This window comes from Saimiri boliviensis, chromosome 9 (assembly GCF_048565385.1).
Source record: "Saimiri boliviensis isolate mSaiBol1 chromosome 9, mSaiBol1.pri, whole genome shotgun sequence".
NCBI lineage: Eukaryota > Metazoa > Chordata > Mammalia > Primates > Cebidae > Saimiri > Saimiri boliviensis.
In genome coordinates this window covers 84596263-84618367 of record NC_133457.1, presented here as the reverse complement: position 1 = coordinate 84618367, position 22105 = coordinate 84596263, and the positions used below count along the sequence as shown (strand labels likewise).

The window sequence follows — 22105 nt, the reverse complement described above, 5'->3', positions numbered from 1 at the left end:
TGAGGCAGCCATCTAGGTAACTTCATGCTAGAGGGTTTGGCCATGGAATTCTTCCTGCGTCTTGAAGATGCTGCTAAGAAGAGTGAAATCAGAACCAGCTCCCAGATTTGAAACATCAAATTTAAACCTCAGCCCCCCAATTTATAGAATAGCAATAGACTTCCATACTTTTCCAACATTAATGTGCATATGAATCACTTAGAGATCTTGAGAAAATGTAGATTCTAACTCAGAAGGCCTGAAAGGGCCTGAGATTTTGCCATTCTATCAAACTTACAGGTGATACTGATGCTGCTGGTCCACAGAGTTCTCTTTGAGACAAGATAATAGCTGAGATTCCCCTATCGCTTAAAATACTTTTCCTGGCTTTCTTTAGACAGGAATAGAAGCTGAGCAACCAAAGTGCTGAAGATAGAAGATTACCTGGCAGGAATTCAGAGACTCAAGATATGCTATTGAGAGAACTGAGAGGCCAGAGTAACAGCCAGTCCTGCCTCTTTGTGGGCTCACCTGGGATTGACATATGGGAACTGTGCATCATTTCTCCAGGACCAGAGCTTAGGCGCTTGTGAGCAGCCATCGCAGAGAGCATATCTGGTGGGACTTGGTGAGTCTCTGCATTACCCAGCTCTTAAATACCCTAAATCTCCTAAATGAACCCCTGGGAGTCCACTTAAGAAGACTTACTAGGAATACAAAGGACAATTAGCAGTGGGTAATGGACTAGGCTGCTCTGTAGGCTCAGCAATGTGGAGGCTTGGGTCAATGATGCTGAGCCATTGACAGCACTGCATGTGTATAACATGGGCAATGGAAGAATTCTCCTATTTCATTTTGCCTTCTGTAAGGGGTATTGCCGAGTTTAAAATGAGGAAACTGAGGCCAGTATAAGAAAATTAAATGCCAATTTATTTACTTCCCGGGTGAGGTTCCATGGTCCCGGGGAAAGGGGCCAGGGAAGTGGTGCCTGACTTCCCGAGGCATAGGATTTTCTAGCGAGTGAGGGTGTCTTGACTGGTTATGAGGGAACAGGACCTGGACAGGGCAAGCTGCTATTGGTAGGTAGGTGGGATTTCCGGTGAGCTGGCTGCCCAGCAGGAGTGGGACCTGGACGGGGCAAAATGCTATTGGGCAGGTTTTGGCAGGGCTTCTTTTAAATTTTGGTGGGGTTTTCCAATGGCGGGCTAGGTGCTGAGTGCAGAGTTTAGTGTGGAGTGCAGATTCTGGTGCGGAGCGTAGAAGTGGGCGTTGGGGAAGCCACATGGCGGAGCTAGATGCTGAGTGCAGGGCTTGATGTCGAGCGTGGCGTGGTGACGTAGTTTTCAGGCACAGAGAGGGATGGTCATGTCCGAGCTCCTGGCGAGGCAACCGGCCTTACATTCTGACCCTTTTGATGATAGAGGACGCTGCTTCTTTCTGGCTACTTCCTGCTGAGTAGGGGCAGAGTGTGGGGGGCGGTCAGCTGGCTGGTGCTTCGGCTGGGAGTCGGACATAGGGGTGAAGCAGCATCTGGTTTACAGCCACCCTGGAAATTTTCCTTATGCGGGCCTGTAAAAACCTGAGGAAAAAAGGGGCTAGCATTAACAGAAGACAAACTACGATAATGGGAGTGATAACAGGAGTTAGCCAGGTAAGCATGGGGGATTGCCACCAGTTGAGAGGCGAGACTGATGTGTTCTGCTTCTTGTGGAGGCCCTCTTGGAGGCGGTAGAGAGTGTTGACATTTTCTTCCACAAGGCCTGTTTCATTGATGTAATAGCAGCACTGCTCCTGAAGAAACAGACAGGTACCTCCTTTTTCTGCCATTAGCAGGTCTAGGGGCCATCGGTTTTGGAGAGTTACCTGGGCCAGCGATGTGATTTGATGCTGGAGGGAGGCCAGAGAGGCGCTGATGCCTCAATGGCCACACGGAGCTTGTCTTCTAGTTGGGTGGCTGAAGTGACACTGTAGCCCAGGGCGCCACTCCCTATTGTAGCTGCTGCTAGAGAGGAAGCTAAGGAGAGGCCAACCACTATTGGGAGGAAGACTGCTCGTTTGCTCTGGTGATTAGGGGATGGTGCGATGAGGGGTAGGAACTCAGCTTGCCCGTATACTTCTAGCTGTGGGACCAAAGTGACAGGCACACAAGGGAAGGGAAAGGAGGCATTAATAACTTTGGTCAGGGTCCCATTGCACGAAACTTATCCCCCTGGAGGTGCGTAGAGGGAGGATTTTACTTTTACTGTGGTGTTGCAGCTGGAGCTGTTGGCCATCCCATAGCAGAGAGAGAGATTTTGAGAGTGTACTTTGAACAAGGGGATGCCCGTTAAGGTGGTGCTAGGTATAATCTTCATAGACTTTACTGGACACTCCTGCATCCCAATGGCTGTGCCAGGGGTCGTGGATGTTGAGGGCTAAGGAATCATTGCTGAAGCGAGTGAGCATGCGATTGGGACGGCTTGGAGGGTGTGGCTAGTGATAACACAAGAGCTGTATGGGCATTCCCCATAGGTGGTGTTCCACCAATGACAGTGGTTTTTGGTTTGGTCATATAGAAAACACAGCCCATGCCAAAAGTGAAACCCATGATGGTGACTGAGTACGGGGCTTTTACCGTGTGGGATGAGGATGGAGATGGTAGACGGACAGCCGCCTTGGATGATGATGGAGACAGTAGACTGACAGCTGCCTGTTTGGCAGTTTGCCTGTGCAAGATAATGGGTCCTGGTGGTGGGGCCCTTAGTTCGGGATTCCGGGGCTGCAAAGATCCTGGTTTGAGCTCTCGGAGGAGAACGCTGTTGCCTGGTTGGAGAGGCGTCACTGGGTGGGGGTTTTCTGGTCCTGGAATAACAGGGAGGGTGCAGTCCGCATGCTTCCTAAGCAGGTGGCAGAGAAGAGAGAGGAAGCCAAGGTAGGAAACCAGTGGGGGCGGTTTTGCAGGGAGGTTGTAAGAAACCAGGAAAGGACGGCCATACAGCAATTTGAAGGGGTAGGCCCGTTGGCCCCCGTGGGATGGCCCGGACTCGGGCCAGGGCAAGAGGTAGGAGTGTGGGCCAAGAGAGTTTACCTTGATCATAAGTTTGGCCAAATGGTCTTTAAGGATGCCATGAGCCCGTTCAACTTTACCTGGCAACTGAGGGTGGTAGAGGATGTGCAGTTTCCAGGAGATGCTGAGAGACTTGGCGACCAGCTGGACCACCTGAGCTGTAAATGCTGGACCGTTGTCTGACCGGATGGTTGCAGGCAAGCCGAAACTTGGGATGATTTCTTGAACTAAGAGGGAGGCCACCATGTCCGCGGTTTCCCTGGAGGTGGGAAAGGCTTCAATCCATGCAGAAAAGCTTAGGAGGTAGTGGAGTTTCTTGTGAGTGTGCATATAGTAAAATCAATTTGCCAGTCTTGGGCCAGCAGGTTGCCATGCGTTTGGTGGGTAGGAAACCTTAAGCCTCCCTGAGGTGAGACCTTAGAGCAAGTAATGCATGCCTTGTGTACCTGGTCAGTCATCTGTTGTAGACCTGGTGAGAAAAAGAGGGGCTGCACAAAGCGGTGTAACACCTTAGGCCCTATATGTAAGGATTGGTGGATTTCAGTAATAATTTTAGGGGCCTGTTCCCATGGAAGGGCGATCCTGTCATTTAAGAAGATCCAGCCCTTATCAGATTTGGTTCCTCCTTTCGATATAAGGGCCTGTTTTTCTGATGGCGAGTAGACTGGCGGCATGGCCGTGGTGAGAAAAATGACTGGAGTTGGGGTTAATGTGGTATTGGTTAAAGATTTTGCTGCTGCATCTGCCCTTGCATTGCCCCTGGAAACGGCATCCTGCTGGGCCTGGTGCCCCTGGGGGTAAATGACAGCAACTTCTCTGGGCAGTGACAGGGCCTGCAGGAGATTAGAGATTTGGGTAGCATTGATTATGGGGGACCCCTTTGTGGTAAGGAATTCCCGCTTTTTCAGAGGGCAGAGTGGCAGTGGGTAATAAGAACAGCATATTTTAAGCCAGTATAGATATTTGCTCACTTTCCCTGTGCTGGTGTAAGAGCTCGGGTTAGGGCAATGAGCTCCACCTTTTGTGATGTGGTTAGTGAGTAGTTCCTGGGCTAGCAGTGGGTGATGATAGGCTTCAGGCCTTGACGGTTTGTTTTTGAGATGGGGAACTAAGGACGTGAGGGAAAGTGGGTAGGATTTTAGAAGTATTTTAACTGGCGTGTGGTGTCTGGCCACTACAGGCTTAGAGGTATCCCATACCAAGGGATTAACTACATCGGGAGGAATAGGGGGTTGAAGCGAGGGGTTAAGACAGGGCATGGTGTCAGTTAGGAGGGGCCGTCGGAGGTGGGTGGGTGATGGGCTTGAGTGTGGGGGGCCAGTGAGTTGGAGAGTAGCCCCCACAGTCTGGAGAATATCTCGTCCTAAAAGGGGGACTGGGCAGGAGGGTATGATTAAAAAGGAGTGGGAAAAGGGGTGTCCCTCGAGGACACAGGCTAAAGGATGAGTTTGATTAGAGCAGGAAGGCTTTCCATTAATGCCAGTGACTGAAACCTAGGAAGGTATGCTAGGTCCTGAGTAGGAAGGCAGTACAGAATAGGTAGCCCCCATGTCCACTTAAGAAGGAAATGGACTTACCTGCTACCTGTAGCGTTACCCTGGGCTCGGCAAGGGTGATGGGCGTCCTTGAGTCTGGCCCTTGTCAGTCATCCAGCATGCCAAGAAGTTCCAGTGATGGGATCGCCTCCTGTGGACTGTCCTGCTCTCCACACAGAGGTGTGGGGGGGTGAGCCTGTAGTCCGGGATGGGCAATCACCGCACCAATGTCCAAGCTGCTTGCAGTCTGGGCAGGGCTTGGTAGGTGGTTGGGGACATGGACACTGATGTGCCCAGTGTCCTTCCTGATCGCACTTGAAACAGTGCTCAGGTGGAGCGCCCCCAGAGTTCTTGGCAGGCTTTGATGGACCCCCCTCTCCACCAGGCACCTGGTGGGCTGCCGGCCTCAGGGCTGCCACAAGAGCTTGGGTTTGGCGGCTCACCTTTTCCTATAGATGGGCCTGGCAGGTGGCCTCAGCCTTTTCCTCTTGGCCATCAAAAACTTTATATGCCATGTTTACCAGGTCTCGTATGGGAGTTTGAGGGCCCTCCTCAGCCTTTTTAAGTTTCTTTCTAATATCAGCCACTGACTGAGAGATGAAATGGGTGGCTAGAACTGTAGCCCCCACTAAAGAGGCCGGATCCAGCCAGTTATGGAGGATCCTAGCATTAGTTAGTCAATCGAGAAAGGTGGTGGGGTTTTCAATAGGGCCCTGAGTTATTTCCCTTAAATTTGCCATAATTAACTACCTTTGGGGCTGCGCTTTGCATGCCCGCTAGGAGGCACTGTAGCATTTGGTTTTGGTGGTGGCAGCCATCTTGACCAGTTTGATAATTCCAGTAGGCCTCGGAGACTGCCACTGCACCTACTGGCATCTGACTGTGAGATGCACTTGATCAGCGTGCGCCCGGGCTGCTGTAAGGATGCGGTCACGCTCATCTGGGGTGAGGGTGGAGGATAGGATTACATACGTGTCATGCCAGGTTTGATAAGATAGGTTAGGTAAGATAGCGGAACTTTTTGTTGTAGGCAGTCGGGTTAGTGTAGAAAGACCCCAGGCGCTTCTGGATAGCCGATAGGTCAGAGAGAGAAAACGGAATGTGCACTCGTACAACACCCTCAGCCCCAGCTACCTCACGCAAAGGGCAGAGGAGTGGGGGGTCGTGAGAGTGGGTGTGAGCACTGACAGGGGAAGCTATTTTAGGGCTTTGGGGAGGAGAAGGAGAAGAGGGAGGAGGGAGTTGAGGCCCCACATAAGGAGGAGGGTTGGTAAAGAGGGCTTGGCAAGACAGGACTTCCGGGTTTTTGGAGAGTGCAGAGCTGGGCGGAGCTGAGGGCAAAGGTGTGGTTTTGGCTAACAGGACCTGGGCAGAGGAATAAGAGGAGCAGAGGGCCGATCGGGAGCACAGATACCAAAAGGCCTGGACATAGGGACCTCTGACCACTTGCTGTTCCTTTGGCAAAAGTCATCTAAATCTGTCAGGACATTGAAGTCAAGTGTGCCCTCTGAAGGCCACTTAGACTGGTTGTCCAGAGAGTACTGTGGCCAGGCCATGGTGGAGAGGAAGAGCAGCCTTTTATTTTTTATGGAAAGGCCCAGTTTAGGTAAATTTTGGACTAGACATCCCAATGGAGACTTTGGGTAATCAGGAGCCCCGCCTAGACCCCTAGTTCATGCTCTGTCATGGGGTAGTTAGGGGTGAGGAAGGGTTATAAAAAGATATTATATCCAACATGGGTAGAAATACTCCTGTCCTGGAGGGGGTGGCTGAGAGAACCTACAGGCTACAATGATTATAATAAGAAAGAAAATAGAAAGAGACAGTGCTAGGGCTATTTGCCGCATGGCAGAGTTAGAGGAAGTGAGGCTCAGTAGTAGAAGAAGAGGAGAAGGAAAGAGAACAGAGTTACTTTTAGGAGCATAAATTCAGTAAAGGTTCCCTGCAGCCAGTGGTCTGTTACCCACTATAGAACATTTCTTACTTCAAGGGAACCAGGCCTAACCCACTGTATATCAGCTAACAAGAGTCTAACAAAACTGGCTAATTTACATTAAAGACGGAACCACATATAGGATTGACAGACAAAGGTTGGGTGCCCCCCAATGGGAGATCAGTCTGATGGCTTCCTGGCTATGTCCCCTAAGGGATGTTTCAGGGCATCTTGGCTAAGGTGTACCCGTATAACTGCCAGGCCTGGTCACCTCAGAACTTTCAGTCCTGAGGTGAATCATCTTTAGGCCTTATGATGTCCCCATGGAACCGCAGGTTGAGGCCCACACAAGCCCTGTAGCCGTTGGGCCGTGGGACTACACACAAACTCACTCATGCCAGGGGTAGGAAGAGAAACAGGAAGTACAGTTATTTAATTAACGGGGGTTTGTGTGCCAAAGGGCTGATTTGAGATAGAAGTTTTAGTAGCGTAAGCTGGGGATTTGGTCCTGCTGTTAGGCAGGGCCGGGGTCTGCAAATGGGGCTTCTGAATACTCTAACCTTGGCCGCTACTGTGGAGATGATCGGAAGTCGTCCTGGACTGCACTACTGAACACCGGAGAGGGTTCAGGAAGATGGGGACGTCTCCCTTAGATTCCTGACCCCTGGAAAACCCCTTATGGGGAGAAGACAAGAGTATAGGGACATCTCCGCTATGCTCAGGTCCTCGAGATGAGGCTGGGGCCTGGCCCACTGTGAGATGGGAAGGAGTCCCTGAAACAGCCATGATTAGGAGCAGGGAGTCCACGAGGCAAGCAGCGGGAGACACAGAAACCCAGAGATCTCCTAGCTCTAACCGAGGTACCAGGTGCATTTCAATAGGTCTGGCTGGAGGGTGAGCAAAGCACACTCAGGGCAGACCGAGGCGGGGAGGAGTGCTGCTTCACCCAGAAAGTGCATCTGATTGGCGAGTCAGAGGCTCCACCTCTGGTGCTCCAGTCCAGATACAGCACTTCCCGCAAAGCCTCAGCAATACACAGAACAGGGGATCTTTGCCAGTCAAGCGCCAGGAATTACAAGTGCGGAGTTGAAAAAGAGTTTGCAGACTGAGCTATTGCCCCCTCCCCTGGCCTGGAGAGAGAGGAAGCTGAAAGCAGGAGACTGCCTGGGGCGGCTGGGCAGGTCCCTAACCTCCCCAACAAACCCCAGAGGGCTGAAGCTCTGACTCTAGTGGGTTGTGCAGCCAGTGCCACAGTCTGAGATGAACCCTGAATGATCCCGCCCAGTGGAAGAAGAACACAACCCACCACTAGAGGGGTGGGACTGGGCTACATGTTTTAACAAAACACAGGAAGCCTACATAGTAACGGGATGGCATTCTTGACAATCCAGCAGCACCTACAGGTCAGTGGAAGAGGCGGGCCTAATCTCCCAGCATAAACAAAAAAGACACAGTAAGCTTCCCTGGAAACCTGAAGGAGTCTCTAGAAACCCAGTAGTGTCCCGACAGGCAGACAAGCCACCTCATCAAGCAGCTCTCTGACACCACAGCCAGATAAATCCACAAAGATGGGAAAAAACCAGTGCAAAAAAGAGGAAACCATCAAAGACCAGAACACCTCTTCTCCTTCAAAGGATCACAACTCCTCAACAACACAGGATCACAACTTGACCGAGAAGGAGTATGAAGAATTGACGGAAACATTCAGAAGGTGGTGGATAATAACAAACTTTTCAGAGCTAAAGGAACACATTCTAACTCAATGCAAAGAGACCAGAAACCTTGAAAAAGGTTAGACAAAATGCTAACTAGAATAACCAGCTTAGAGAAGAACATAAACGACTTGATGGAGTTGAAAAACACAGCACGAGAACTACGTGAAGCAAACACAGTTTTAATAGCCAAATTGATCCAGCAGAAGAAAGGATATCAGAGATTGAAGATCAACTCAATGAAATAAAAAGAGAAGGCAATACAAGAGAAAAAAGAGTGAAAAGAAATGAACAAAGCCTCCAAGAAATATGGGATTATGTGAAAAAACGTAATCTATGCTTGATTGGTGTACCTGAATATGACAGGGAGAAGAATCCAAGCTGGAAAACACGCTCCAGGACATTATCCAGGAGAACTTCCCAAGCCTCGCAAGGCAGTCCAATTTTCAAATTTGAGAAATACTGAGAACTCCACAAAGATATTCCTCAAGAAGAGCAACCCCAAGGCACATAATCGTCAGCTTCACCAGGGTCAAAATGAAGGAAAAAATGCTAAGGACAGCCAGAGAGAAAGGTCAGGTCACCCACAGAGGGAAGCCAATCAGACTCACAGCAGATCTCTCAGCAGGAAACCTACAAGCCAGAATAGAGTGGGGACCAATATTCAACATCCTTAAAGAAAAGAACTTTCAACCCAGAATCTCATATCCAGCCAAACTAAGCTTCATAAGTGAAGGAGAAATAAAATCCTTTACAGACAAGCAATTATTAAGAGATTTTGTCACCACCAGACCTGCCCTACAAGAGCTCCTGAAAGAAACACTAAGCACAGAAAGGAACAAGTACCAGTCACTGCAAAAGCAAACCAGTTGGCAAAGACCAAAAATGTAATGAAGAAAATGAGTCAACTAATGAGAAAGAAAACCAGCCAGTAACAAAATGGAAGGATCAAATTCACACGTAACAGTATTAACATTGAATGTAAATGGCCTAAATGCCCCAGTCAAAAGACACAGACTAGCAAACTGGATAAAAAGTCAGAACTCATCAGTGTGCTGTATTCAAGAAACCCATCTCACATACAGACACACACATAGACTCAAAATAAAGGGATGGAAGAAGATTTACCAAGCAAATGGAGAACAAAAAAAAGCAGGTGATGCAATCCTATTCTCTGATAAAATGGACTTCAAACCAACAAAGATCAAAAGAGACAAAGAAGGACGTTATATAATGTTAAAAGGATCAATCCAACAGGAAGAGCTAACTATCCTAAATATATATAGTGCTCCCCCAACACAGGAGCACCCAGATACATAAAACAAGTTCTTAACAACGTAAAATGAGATTTAGACTCCCATGCAATAATAATGGGAGACTTCAATACTCCACTGTCAATATTAGATCAACAAGACAGAAAATTAACAATGATATCCAGGACTTGAGTGCAGAGCTGGACCAAGTGGATCTAATAGACATATACAGAACGTTCCACCCCAAATCCACAGAATATACATTCTTCTCAGCACCATATTGTACTTGCTCTGAAACTGACCACATCATTGGAAGCAAATCACTCCTCAGCAAATACAAAAGAACAGAAATCATAACAAACAGTCTATCAGACCACAGTGCAATCAGACTAGAACTCAGGATCAAGAAACACACTCAAACCCACACAACTATTTGGAAACTGAACAACTTGCTTCTGAGTGTTGACTGTATAAACAATGAAATGAAGGCAGAAATAAAGATGTTCTTTGAAACCAACCAGAATGAAGAAACAACTTACCAGAATCTCTGGGACACCTTTAAAGCAGTGTTGAGAGGAAAAATCTAAAATCGACACCCTATCATCAAAATTGAAAGAGCTAGAGGAGCAAGATTTAAAAAAAAAAAAAAAAAAAAAAAAAACTCTAAAGCTAGCAGAAGGCAAGAAAGAACTAAGATCAGAGCAGAACTGAAGGAGATAGAGACACACCACACACACACACACACACACACAAATAAACCTTCAAAAAATCAATAAATCAAGGAGATGGTTTTTTGAAAAGATCAACAAAATAGACCACTAGCCAGATTAATATAAAAGAAAAGGGAGAAGAATCAAATAGATGCAATAAAAAATGATAAAGGGGATATCACCACTGATCACACAGAAATACAAACTACCATCAGAGATTACTACAAACAGCTCTACTCACATAAACCAGTAAACCAGGAAGAAATGAATAAATTCCTAGACACTTGCACTCTACCAAAACTAAACCAGGAGGAAGGTGAAACCCTGAATAGACCAATAACAAGGGCTGAAGTAAAGGCAACAATCAATAGCCTACCAACCAAAAAAAAGTCCAGGTCCAGATGGTTCACAGCCGAATTCTACCAGATGTACAAAGAGGAGCTGGTTCCATTCCTTCTGAAACTGTATCAAGCAATACAAAAGGAGTGAATCCTCCCTAACTCATTTTATGAGACCAACATCATCCTGATACCAAAACCAGGCAGAGACTCAACTAAAAAAGAAAATTTCAGGCCAATATCCATGATGAACATCGATACAAAAATCTTCAATAAAATACTGGCAAACAGATTGCAACAGCACATAAGAAGCTTATCTGTCACGACCAAGTAGGCTTCATCCTGGGGATACAAGGCTGTTTCAAGATACACAAATCCATAAATGTAATCCTTCACATAAACGGAGCCAAAGACAAAAACCACATGATTATCTCAATAGATGCAGAGAAGGCCTTCAATAAAATTCAACAGCCCTTCATGCTAAAAACTCTCAATAAACTAGGTATTGATGGAAGGTATTATAAAATGATAAAAGCTATATATGACAAACCTACAGCCAGTATCATACTGAATGGGCAAAAGCTGGAAGAATTCCCTTTGAAATCAGGCACTAGACAAGGATACCCTCTCTCACCACTCCTATTCAACATAGTATTGGAAGTTCTAGCCAGAGCAATCAGGCAAGAAAAAGAAATAAAGTGTATTCTATTAGGAAAGGAGGAAGTCAAACTGTCTCTATTTGTGGATGACATGATTATATATCTACAAGACCCCATCGTTTCAGCCCCAAATCTTCTCAAACTGATAGGCAACTTCAGCAAAGTCTCAGGATACAAAATCAATGTGCAAAAATCACAAACATTCCTATATAATATAATACAATAACAGACAAACAGAGCCAAATCAAGAGCAAACTACCATGCACAATTCCTACAAAGAGAATAAAATACCTAGGAATACAACTAACAAAGGATGTATAGGACTTCTTCAAGGAGAACTAAAAATCACTGCTCAACGAAATAAGAGAGGACACAAACAGATGGAGAAACATTCCATGCTCATGGTTAGGAAGAATCAATATCATGAAAATGGCCATACTACCCAAAGTAATCTATAGATTCAATGCTATCCCCATCAAGCTGCCAATGACCTTCTTCACAGAACTGGAAAAAAGCCACTTTAAACTTCATATGGAATCACAAAAGACCCCACATAGCCAAGACAATCCTAAGCAAAAAGAACAAAGCCGGAGGCATCACAATGTCAGACTTCAAAGTATACTACAAGGCTACAGTAATCAAAACAGCATGGTACTGGTGCCAAAACAGAGATATAGACCAATGCAACAGAACAGAGATCCCAGAAGAAACACCACACATCTGCAACCGTCTGATCTTTGATAAACCCAGCAAAAACAAGCAATGGGGAAAGGACTCCATGTTTAATAAATGGTGTTGGGAAAACTGGCTAGCCATGTGCAGAAAGCAGAAACTGGACCCCTACCTGTCACCTTATACTAAAATTAACTCCAGATGGATCAAATATTTAAACATAAAACCTAACACCATAAAAACACTAGAAGAAAATGTAGGCAAAACCATCCAGGACATAGGCATAGGCAAGGACTTCATGACTAAAACACCAAAAGCAATGGCAATAAAAGCCAGGATAGAAAAATGGGATCTAATTAAACTCTGGTACAGCAAAAGAAACCATCATTAGACTGAATCGACAACCAACAGAATGGGAAAAAATTTTTGTAATCTACCCAATCTGACAAAGGGCTAATATCCAGAATCTACAAAGAACTAAAACAGATATACAAGAAAAAAACAACCCCATTCAAAAGTGGGTGAAGGATATGAACAGACACTTTTCAAAAGAGGACATATATGAGGCCAACAAACATATGAAAAAATGCTCATCATCACTGGTCATTAGAGAAATGCAAATTAAAGCTACATTGAGATATCATCTCACGCCAGTTAGAATAGCAATCATTAAAAAATCTGAAGACAACAGATGCTGGAGAGGATGTGGAGAAATAGGAACACTCTTACACAGTTGGTGGGAGTATAAATTAGTTCAACCATTGTGGAAGACAGTGTGGCAATTTTTCAAGGATCTAGAAATAGAAATTCCATTTGACCCAGCAATCCCACAATTGAGTATATACCCAAAGAACTATAAGTCATTCTACTATAAAGACACATGCACACGTATGTTCATTGCAGCCCTGTGTACAATAGCAAAGACCTGGAACCAACTCAAATGCCCATCAATGATAGATTGGACAAAGAAAATGTGGTACATATACACCATGGAGTATTACACAGCCATAAAAAACGATGAGTTTGTGTCCTTTGTAGGGACTTGGATGAATCTGGAAAGCATCATTCTCAGCAAACTGACACAAGAACAGAAAGGCAAGCACCATATGTTCTTACTCATAGGTGGGTGCTGAACAACGAGAACACGTGGACTCAGGGAGAGGAGCATCACACACTGGGGACAGTTGGGGGGCAGTAGGGGAGAGAAAATGGGGGGTGAGGAGGGAGGGGAAGGAGGGGAGGGATAACATGGAGAGAAATGCCAGATATAGTATGCACCTAAAGTAAAATAAATTAAGAAATAAAAATAAAAATTAACAAAAAAAGGAACAAAAGAAAATAGTTCATAGCTCACAAGCCATTCAAAAACGTGTGGTGGGCCACTGTCAGCTTGTGGTTCTCAGTTTGCCAGCCTTTGGCCTAGATAAACCTCAAGATATCAGGAGTCTAGGGGTGTGAGGATTCTGCGTTTGCTTGGTATCCTCTGAGAAGTGGCTTCCTCCAGCTAAGAAAGAAGGACTCACCTTCCTCAGGTAAATCCTGCTGAAATGTATGTTTCACTGAATCTTACCAGGCTAGAAGATTCAGTGGTATTAGCTGCTTGCTGTGGGAAATAGGATCTGGGCTGCCCAAGGTTTATCTTTCTCAGACTCCAAGCAACAGATTCATCCCAGGTTCCATCTCCTCTGCCCCAGAGGGTTATCCCTCTTTCATCTGGCTTCCTCTGAGGAGCAAGCTGATGTGCCAGTAAACAACACCCCTTCAGAATAATCCCTGGCTTTGTTAAGACTTTCTGAGGTTGAACTTTGTGGTGCTTTCAGTTATTGGGACTGGCTGTTAATGTTTTCCATGGTTTTTGGAGGAGCATCTTAAAGCAACAGCCTGGCTCTTTTTGCTGCAGACATCAATATGCGTCCCTATCTGATCATCAATATTAGGGGTTACTGCAGACATAAAAGTTCCCTGGGTGGATAATTAAAGTGAATCTGTTCCCGACTGAATGCTGTCTTTTGTCTTAACTTGCCACTGCCCTTATCTCATCAGTGAAGTTTCTCAGATCAGACCAAGGGAGCAGAAAATGGTTTGATCTCTGTTTATAGAAGAAGAAATGAAAAAAGTGAGGGGTTGAGAAATTTGTGTAAGGTCACTGAGCAAGTCCCTGACTGAGCCAGAATGAACATGAACAAGCATAAAATTCTCAAGCTCAATCAGTCCTGCTGCTATATATATATAATCTCTATTCTCTTCAGAAATACATTTCCATGTTTTAGAATTAAATGGCTGCACTTTCAGGTAGAGAACTTGTATTTCATGAACAAGATGGGCTGGGGATTATAAAATACTAACCAGGAAAATAAATGGCCGGCTTCACAGAGAATTGATAATCAGTTGGTAGCAAATAATGTGCTAGGGTAGGTGAATAATGCATCAAGAATAGTACTTACAGAAAAAGACCAAATTTATGTATACTATGCAGGAAAGAGAGTATTTGGAATTTAAAAGGGCTTCAGTTCAATTTGATTCAACCAATTGAGCTTCTCAAGAATTGAAGCAGACTTAGCATGTACTGGATTATAGTAGCCATTCAAGGCGTAAGAACCAATCTTCTCTTTATAAGAAAGTTAAAATATCTAATTGCTCAATTAATTCTAACAAAATCAGGAAAAAGGAATTACAAAATGAAATATTAATATAATTAATACATATTATATGAAATACATTTTTGAAAATGCATAAATACTAAACATGAACTAAATATTTGTGTCCCCTCAAAATTCATATGTTGAGGTCTTAGTTCTCAATAAAATAGTATTAGGAGGTGGGGACTTTGGATAATAATTAGGTCATGAAAGTGAACCTTTCAGGAATGGGATTGGTGCCCTTATCAGAAGCCAGAGAGCTAGCTAGCTGTCGTACCTCCATGTGAGGATTCAACAAGAAGTTGTCAGTGTGCAGTCCAGAAGGCCTTCACCAGATCTCAGACGCCAGCCTCCAGAACTAAGAGAAATAAATTCAAATAAAACCCAATTACTTTTGTTTATACTGGTCGATAACATTTTATTATAGCAGCCTGAATAGAACAACTTATAAGTAACAGAAAAAAGCCCATGAAATATAATTTATAGGAGAAATGCAATGGTCAAAAAAAATTGAGCTTAAAAAAGAACTCCCAACTAAAATGAAAAATCACTTTATGGGATTAAATTAGCAGTGATTTAAAAAAAAAAACACATGATTCATTAAAACCACAGTAAGATAGCAGTATACACACCTATCAAAATAGCTACAATAAAAAAAAAATAGTGACAGCATCAAATGCTAACTAGCAAGGATGAGGAGAAACTAGATTTCTCATAATTATGAGAATGTGAAATGGTACAGCCACTCTGGAAAAGAGTTTGGCAGTTTCTTATAAAAATAAATCTAACTGCCATGTGACCCAGAAATTGCACTCTTGGACATCTAATCCAGAGAAATGAAAATGATGTTGACACAAAAACAGGAATACAAATGTTCATGGTAGTTCCATTTATTACAGCCCAAACTACAAACAACTCTGATGTGTTTCAGGAAGGGAATGGTTGAATAAAATGTGGTACATTACGACCATGCATTATTACTCAGCAATACAAAAGAACATCCATACTGATGTGCCACAGACTGGATAAATCTTCAAAGAATTATGCTCCGTGAAGGAAGGAAGCACTCAAACTTGCATACTGTATGATTCCCTTTATAGAACATTCTTAATATGACAAAATTATGGAAATAAATAGATTAGTGGTTGGCTGAAATTAAGGATAAGCTAGGGACAGGAGGAAAGTGGGTGTAGCTATAGGAAGGCAACATAAGGAATCTTTGTGGTGATGGTAATATTTTGTATTTCCATTGTATTAGGGTCAATATCATGGTTTTAATATTACACCCAAATTTTTCAAGATGTTACCAGTGCAATACATAGGGTAAAATGTACGTGGAACTTATCTGAATTAATTCTAAAAACTATGTGAAACTACAGTGATCTCAAAATGATAAGTTTAATTTTAAAAAATTATTATTCTTAGAAAAGATATAATGAAGTCTGCTTCTTGCTTACATATTGGGTGTCCCATTTTCAAATATGGGAAATGTTTTAAAAATATTTTGAGAACCTAATAGCCTGAAATATTTCCTGTATCTGCCTTATAAGAGCTGATTTTAAGGAGTTAATTGAACATGTTTGTAAAGACTTATGTGCAAATATGTTCAATGTTGCATTATTTACAACAGCAAAAATTTTCAAACACATACAATATTGAACAGTGAAGGAATATTTAGAGGCTCGATAGTACATACATGTCATAAACTCTAATGCAGAAATGTAACATGTTTTTTGTAAGAGAGATAGTAGGCAAGGTAGATAAGATTCAAGGTAAGATAGAAAAGCAGGTAAGAGAGGCAGTAGTGCCCTACAGAGGGGTTAAACATATGGGCTCTGGCTCTTCAATTCATGGGGTTAAGACCTGATGGCACTGATTATGTGCTGACCTTGGGCTGGTTATTTAACATCTCTGTGCACAATTTTCATCTTTGTAAAACAAAGATAATGAGGTTGTTACAGGATCACCTGGTGCTAACGATGGAAAGCACTTCCACTTGGCACTCCATAGCAACTGATATTTTTTATATTTTGGGTCATTTTTAAAAAAAATCCCTACCTTTACTATATATTATTAGTTTTATAATTTAAAAATATGAGAAGGAAACAGAATCATCGTGGAACAAAGACAGGCAATAAAATGTTAATTCTAGTTCAAGATGATGGTGACAAACTGAGCAGGACCTTATTTTCACTGCAGTGTTTCCGAAATGGTTTGCGATATGGGTTCAGTGCACTTACAAATTAATCCTTTATTCATCAGGGAATCTATGGTTTTCTGTACATCACATCTAGGTATCTTTCAAATGTCCCTGTGCTGCATAATTGCAGTCTGCTTTCTCTCCCACGCTGTAACTATCTTTACATTCCCATTGGTCCGTGTTGACCTTAGCTGCCTTCGTTCTCTCAACTTCACTGTCCCTCACTTCCCATACTATTCCTGTCTGTCACAGTTGCAGTTGCCCTTGCTGCTGTCTAACTTTTAAATCTCATTTTTTTTTCATGAAACTTTCCTGCCAATAATTCCACCATGCCCCGCCTTGGTTTCTCGTTTCAAAATTCCTTCTGCATTCGGTATCAACCCAGATGATTTAGCACTTCATGGTTACCACGTACAATGCTATTTTATGATGTTGTTTTTCTGTACAATGCTACAATCTTATAGCCTTAACTAAAATTTAAGCCTTTGTGGTTAAGGCTGTTTTTATACTTCTTTTGTGCTACACAGAAAAGGTCACTGTTGAATGAAAGACGAGCCAAGGCTAGGCTGCCTGTGCTGGCTTAGCCCGCAAGACTGAAGAGATGTGCTTCATCATGAACTTGGTTATTTGGGGGAAGATCTTACAAATGACAGGAAATGGCTGTTCTCTTTTCAGAAGTATCATGTGGCAGAAAGTAACATTAGGCAAGACATCCTAATACCTGAATTGTGAGACTTTAAACATTCTTACAAAGAGCAGGGGAGGTGTGGGGGGGAACCAGGTCTCTGGAGATATTGAATAACATTGTATCTATATCTGAGGAGTTACAGAGCAGCCCTGTCAGGAATATGGGATTGAAATAAAATATTCTCCTACAAAACAAAGCATTTATAAAGTACACGTGATGCCTTATTTATATGTGATCTTATACAAACCTAATACATAAACAACAAAAGGAATATTTTGTCCAATTAAATACATTTTCTTAACTCTTTAAAAATACCATCAATGATATCAATGAGACTGTTCTGATAAAAATCAAAGAGCTAAAGTTGAGATTATAGATGCCTGTTACATCCCAATATCTTGCTTTCTGATTTATTTCTGTATGTTGTTTTGAGCTGCTAAATCATGAAAAGTTTGATGCAATACATTTCATAATTCCTAATTACCACAAAATCATGGGCACTGTTGCTTTGCTTTTAAAGAACTTGTCTTGCAATCTGACGATATTTATTGTTTAAATTTGAAAACTTGAGAAATAACTAAGATATTTTGGTTTCCTCATCAAACCCCTACATTCTTCAGGAACCACTTATATCAATCTCTCTGTAGCTCTTTTTTTTTTTTTTTTAAATTAAAAAGTTTAAAAGGATTCAGAGATGCTTTAACAAAAACCACAACTCATCACTAAAAATTTAGAAATAGTGATATTTTGGCCTTCTTGTTTCAGATTTATTTCTATATTTATAGACTTGGTATTGCAGATATCTAAAGCCTTTTGTTCAGCTCCAACTCCAAAAGAAACCACTGTTAGGAAATTTATTTTTGTTCTCCAAGCTATCAATATTATATTCTAAGAAAATGTATGTCTATGTAACATGTAGAACTATATTAGACAGTTCTCGAGCTTTAGTAAGGATTAGAATTTACTGCAAGGCCTGTTAAAGCAGCTCTCTGGGCCCTACTTCAAGAGGTTCTGATTCAGTAGGTCTGAGCCTGGCCCCTAAATTTACATTTCTAACAAGTTTCCAGGAAATGCTGATGTCATTTGTCCAGGCACCAGATTTAGAGTACCACTTATATATATGTTATTTCTTACTTTTAAAAATACTGTATGTATAATTTATCATTTTAAGAAAAGAACCCTATGCATAATTTATCACTTATTTTAAATTCAAAATTATGTTCTCATGGTCTATCTATATGAAAAAAAATCTATAAATAGCTCATTTATATTAATTACTGTAGAACAGTTACACATCCATTTCTTCATTGTTGGTTACTCATGTTATCCAAATTGCTGCTACTATAAACAAGGCTGCAATGAACACTTTTGGACATGTCTCCTAGGGTACATATATCATGAAACAAAGTTGTTAAATATTAGAGATAAGCACTTTCACATTTTTTTAGTTATTGTCAGATGAGTCTTTTGGCAATAGTTCCCATTTGCACGTCCACTTATGGTTTATAAAGATTCTCAGTTTCTTTCTTACTAGCCTTCAGTTATGTCATGCTTTTCTTTTTGAATAATTTCTAGAAGTTATTGACTGTCCATTAATGTCTTAACTTGCATTTACTAAATTTTTTGACTTTTTAAATGTTTATTAATTATGCACTTTTTAAATTATGTAAATTACATGTTCAAATATTTTGTAATCTTTTTATAATTGATTTTAAATGAATTATTTCTGTATCTTCTTTGAGAAAACTTAGAGACATAAGTACTGTGAATATTTTGCCATTCTGAAAGGCCAATATTAAAAAAACTCACTAATTTTTAAAAAGATAAAAAACAAACATGTATGTCACAAAATAACATATGAATAGCTAATAAGAGCATGAAAATGTGTTCATTATTATTAGTCATCAGGGAAATTCTAGTTAAAACCACACTGAAATATCACTCTCTCAAAATAATTTAAAAGACCTAAAATTAAATAAGAATTAATACCAAGTTTGGGAATGAATTAAGAGTCATGGAACCTCTCATATACTTTTAATAGATTGCAAATTGGTAAAACTACTTTGGAAAATTATTTGATAACTTTTAATAAGGTTAAACATGCACCTACTCTATGACCCAGAAATTCTACTCCTAAGTATGCCCAAGAAAAAAAATGAGGGCAAGGGTCTACCTAGGCCACATACACAAATATTACTAACAGTGTGATTCATAATAGCTCCAAACTAGAAACAACCCAGATATTCATCAGTGGGGGATGAATAAATACATTGTTTGTTAATCATATAATGAAATACAGTCAATAATAGAAGAATAGGACCCTACTGACAAGTATTTACATAAACTCAAAAATATCATGATGCATAAAAGAAGCCAGGTACAAAAGAACATATATGATTCCTTTTACAAATAGTTTAAGCATAGTCAGAGTAGTGGCTATACTAGGGTCTAGAGGCTTCTGACTGAGGAGGAGCCTGAGGGAACCTTAAGGGATGCTGAAAATAATTCTGTATCTCAACCTGGATGGTATTAGCAGGTTGCATACATAGGTAAAAGTCTTGTAACTGTACACTTAAGATTTGTACATTTTACTAAATGTAAATTGTTTCTCAATAAAATAAATTTTTAAAAGTAAATTGGAATATCCAAAGCTCTCATTTTATTAAAATGTGAATTGTAGGGGATGGAAATTTATTTTATTTATAAGGGAAAATAAGTGCTAACTTGCTTTCATGTAATACAGAAATGTGTGCTTAATAATGACTGCTAGCATTTTGAAGATAATAGCTATAGGAATTAGAAAGCATACTTTAATGTCAAAAGGAAACAAGAAGTAAAAGTTCAAAAAGCAAAGTAAAATAAATGGAAAATGTAAAGAAAGGTGAATGAAATAAAATCAGTTGTTATCCTGGGCGAGAAGAGGCTGAATACTATGAAAGGCAGAAATGAGTAAATTTGTTGACAAAATACAGCCTTACATTAGTCACAAGATATTAAAAAAATGGGAACAGAATATTGCAAGTAAATATAAACAAATAAAAGGTGAAAGAGTGTGTAATGTTCAAAAGATACAATGTATGCAGAAAACACTGACCCCACACTTACTAAACAAAGCAAATTACATATATATGCATATATGTTTATATGTGTATGGATACATATGTGTAAATATATGTTTATGTTTTATGTAATCTGGCTTTCAATTTGCATATATTTTCATGTATGAAAGAATATATGTACACTTTTTAAGTACATGAAAATATATAAAAGTTGAAAAGAAGTAACATTAAATAGAGATACAAGTTTATATTATTGTCTTGAATTTTTGACAATATTTGTTTTAATTTTACTAAATGAAGCAGAAATGCTTATTTTTAGGCTATTACTGTTTTGTTTAAATATCACATTGTTACTTGCTTGATAAGAATAGCTACAGGATTATTTTGCAGAAATGACTACAAGATTATTTTACAAAAATTCTATAACTGAGCTATGACAACAAGTGTACTATTGTCACAAAGTGACCTGCATTTCTCCCAGATGCACCTGAAAACTAATGAGAGATGCCTGACCTACATTCAAGGGTCACTGTGACCCATCCAGCCCCTTTGTCAGGCACAGGCAAACAAGGATATAGCAAGAAAGACTTGGGTTCTGGAAATAGCTTGGAAGATTTTGTGTCTTGCTCTCTGAGTCTCTTTTGCTCCGGGAGAGAATGGATACTTTTTGTTTTTGCAAGCTGTGACTCTCCTGGATTCTAAAGCTAGATTGTTTTAGAGGCTGAGAGACTCCAGTGCTAAGGAAGTGGGAGGGCTGGGGCTGGCATAATGGTGGAAATTTATGTCTCATTCCCAGATAGTACTCTATGAGAGAGTAAGATTTCTAGTACCAGCAAGAACATGCCTGGGACACTATCATGAAGCTTCAAGTTCTGTGAAGCAGAATCTAGTGGCCCTTGTAGGCAAGGCTATTTGCAGATGAACTTGGACATAGTGTCATCCTCCTTGCACTTAGGGCAACAGAATGTAGTCAAAAGAGTGCAAGGAAATAGGAAAACATCACCAATCATAGCTTGGAGTCAAATACATAAAATTTGAAAAAAGGAAAGATGGTTCTTGATTCCTGCCATGTGTAGGGGTTAATTCATACTTGCTACATTATGGTTTTAGTTATTTTTTTTTACAACTGATTATGTGACCATTATCTTTGCACATGTGTGCTTTTATATACTATTTTCAGTATGCTCATAACGTGATTTGCAGTTTCATCTTGATCATTTTTGATCTTGCTTCATCAAATTTTTCACCTACATCAAATATTAATTTCAAATACTCTGTTTTTTAATTAATAATCAATTTCTGGCTTAAATAATTGTTTTACCCTGAGAGAAAACATTAAAACATAATAGAAAAAACACATTAAATATATAATAAGTACAAAATTCTGTGTAAAGTATTTCTACTCTGATGAAGCATTCTATTTTCTCTTATTATTGCACAGTCAATTTGGATTTTACAATGGGAAGCTATGCTAAGCCAGTATGTCTTTGTTTTACTTGTATTTATTAGAGCATGTTGTACTTGTTCTGCAGATTGAACTTACTTAACACAACTTTAAGTAAATGGACATTCACAGGCCTGAAGTCACAAAAGGTCAGTGAAGAACAGCAACCTTTCATATCCACAGAACATTTACACAAAATCCAGATATATGGGGAATCTTTGCAGACTCATGATACACT

At 41.2% G+C, this 22105-nt stretch overlaps 1 protein-coding gene and 1 long non-coding RNA gene across 7 annotated transcripts in view; one reads left to right on the top strand and one right to left on the bottom strand.

Moving 5' to 3' along the window:
* The window catches only part of LOC141585678 (uncharacterized), a 298927-nt gene extending 298009 nt beyond the window's left edge, over nucleotides 1–918 (top strand). Inside the window, exon 6 of the long non-coding RNA XR_012519299.1 lies at nucleotides 377–918. This is a non-coding gene — a long non-coding RNA (uncharacterized LOC141585678). The remainder of the gene's footprint in view (nucleotides 1–376) is intronic.
* The window catches only part of LOC120367937 (uncharacterized), a 769718-nt gene continuing 748501 nt past the window's right edge, over nucleotides 889–22105 (bottom strand). For 5 of the 6 annotated variants that reach the window (XR_012519294.1, XR_012519296.1, XR_012519295.1 and 2 more), the window contains 2 exons: nucleotides 3106–14834; nucleotides 889–2855 (listed from right to left, as the gene is read on the bottom strand). Coding sequence is in view for 1 of the 6 variants with exons in the window: in XM_039479820.2 (XP_039335754.2) it covers nucleotides 1421–1558; nucleotides 2594–2820; nucleotides 3106–3355 (615 nt within the window). In the remaining 5 variants the exon portion in view is untranslated. The remainder of the gene's footprint in view (nucleotides 2856–3105; nucleotides 14835–22105) is intronic. The other variant, XM_039479820.2, reaches the window with a different exon arrangement.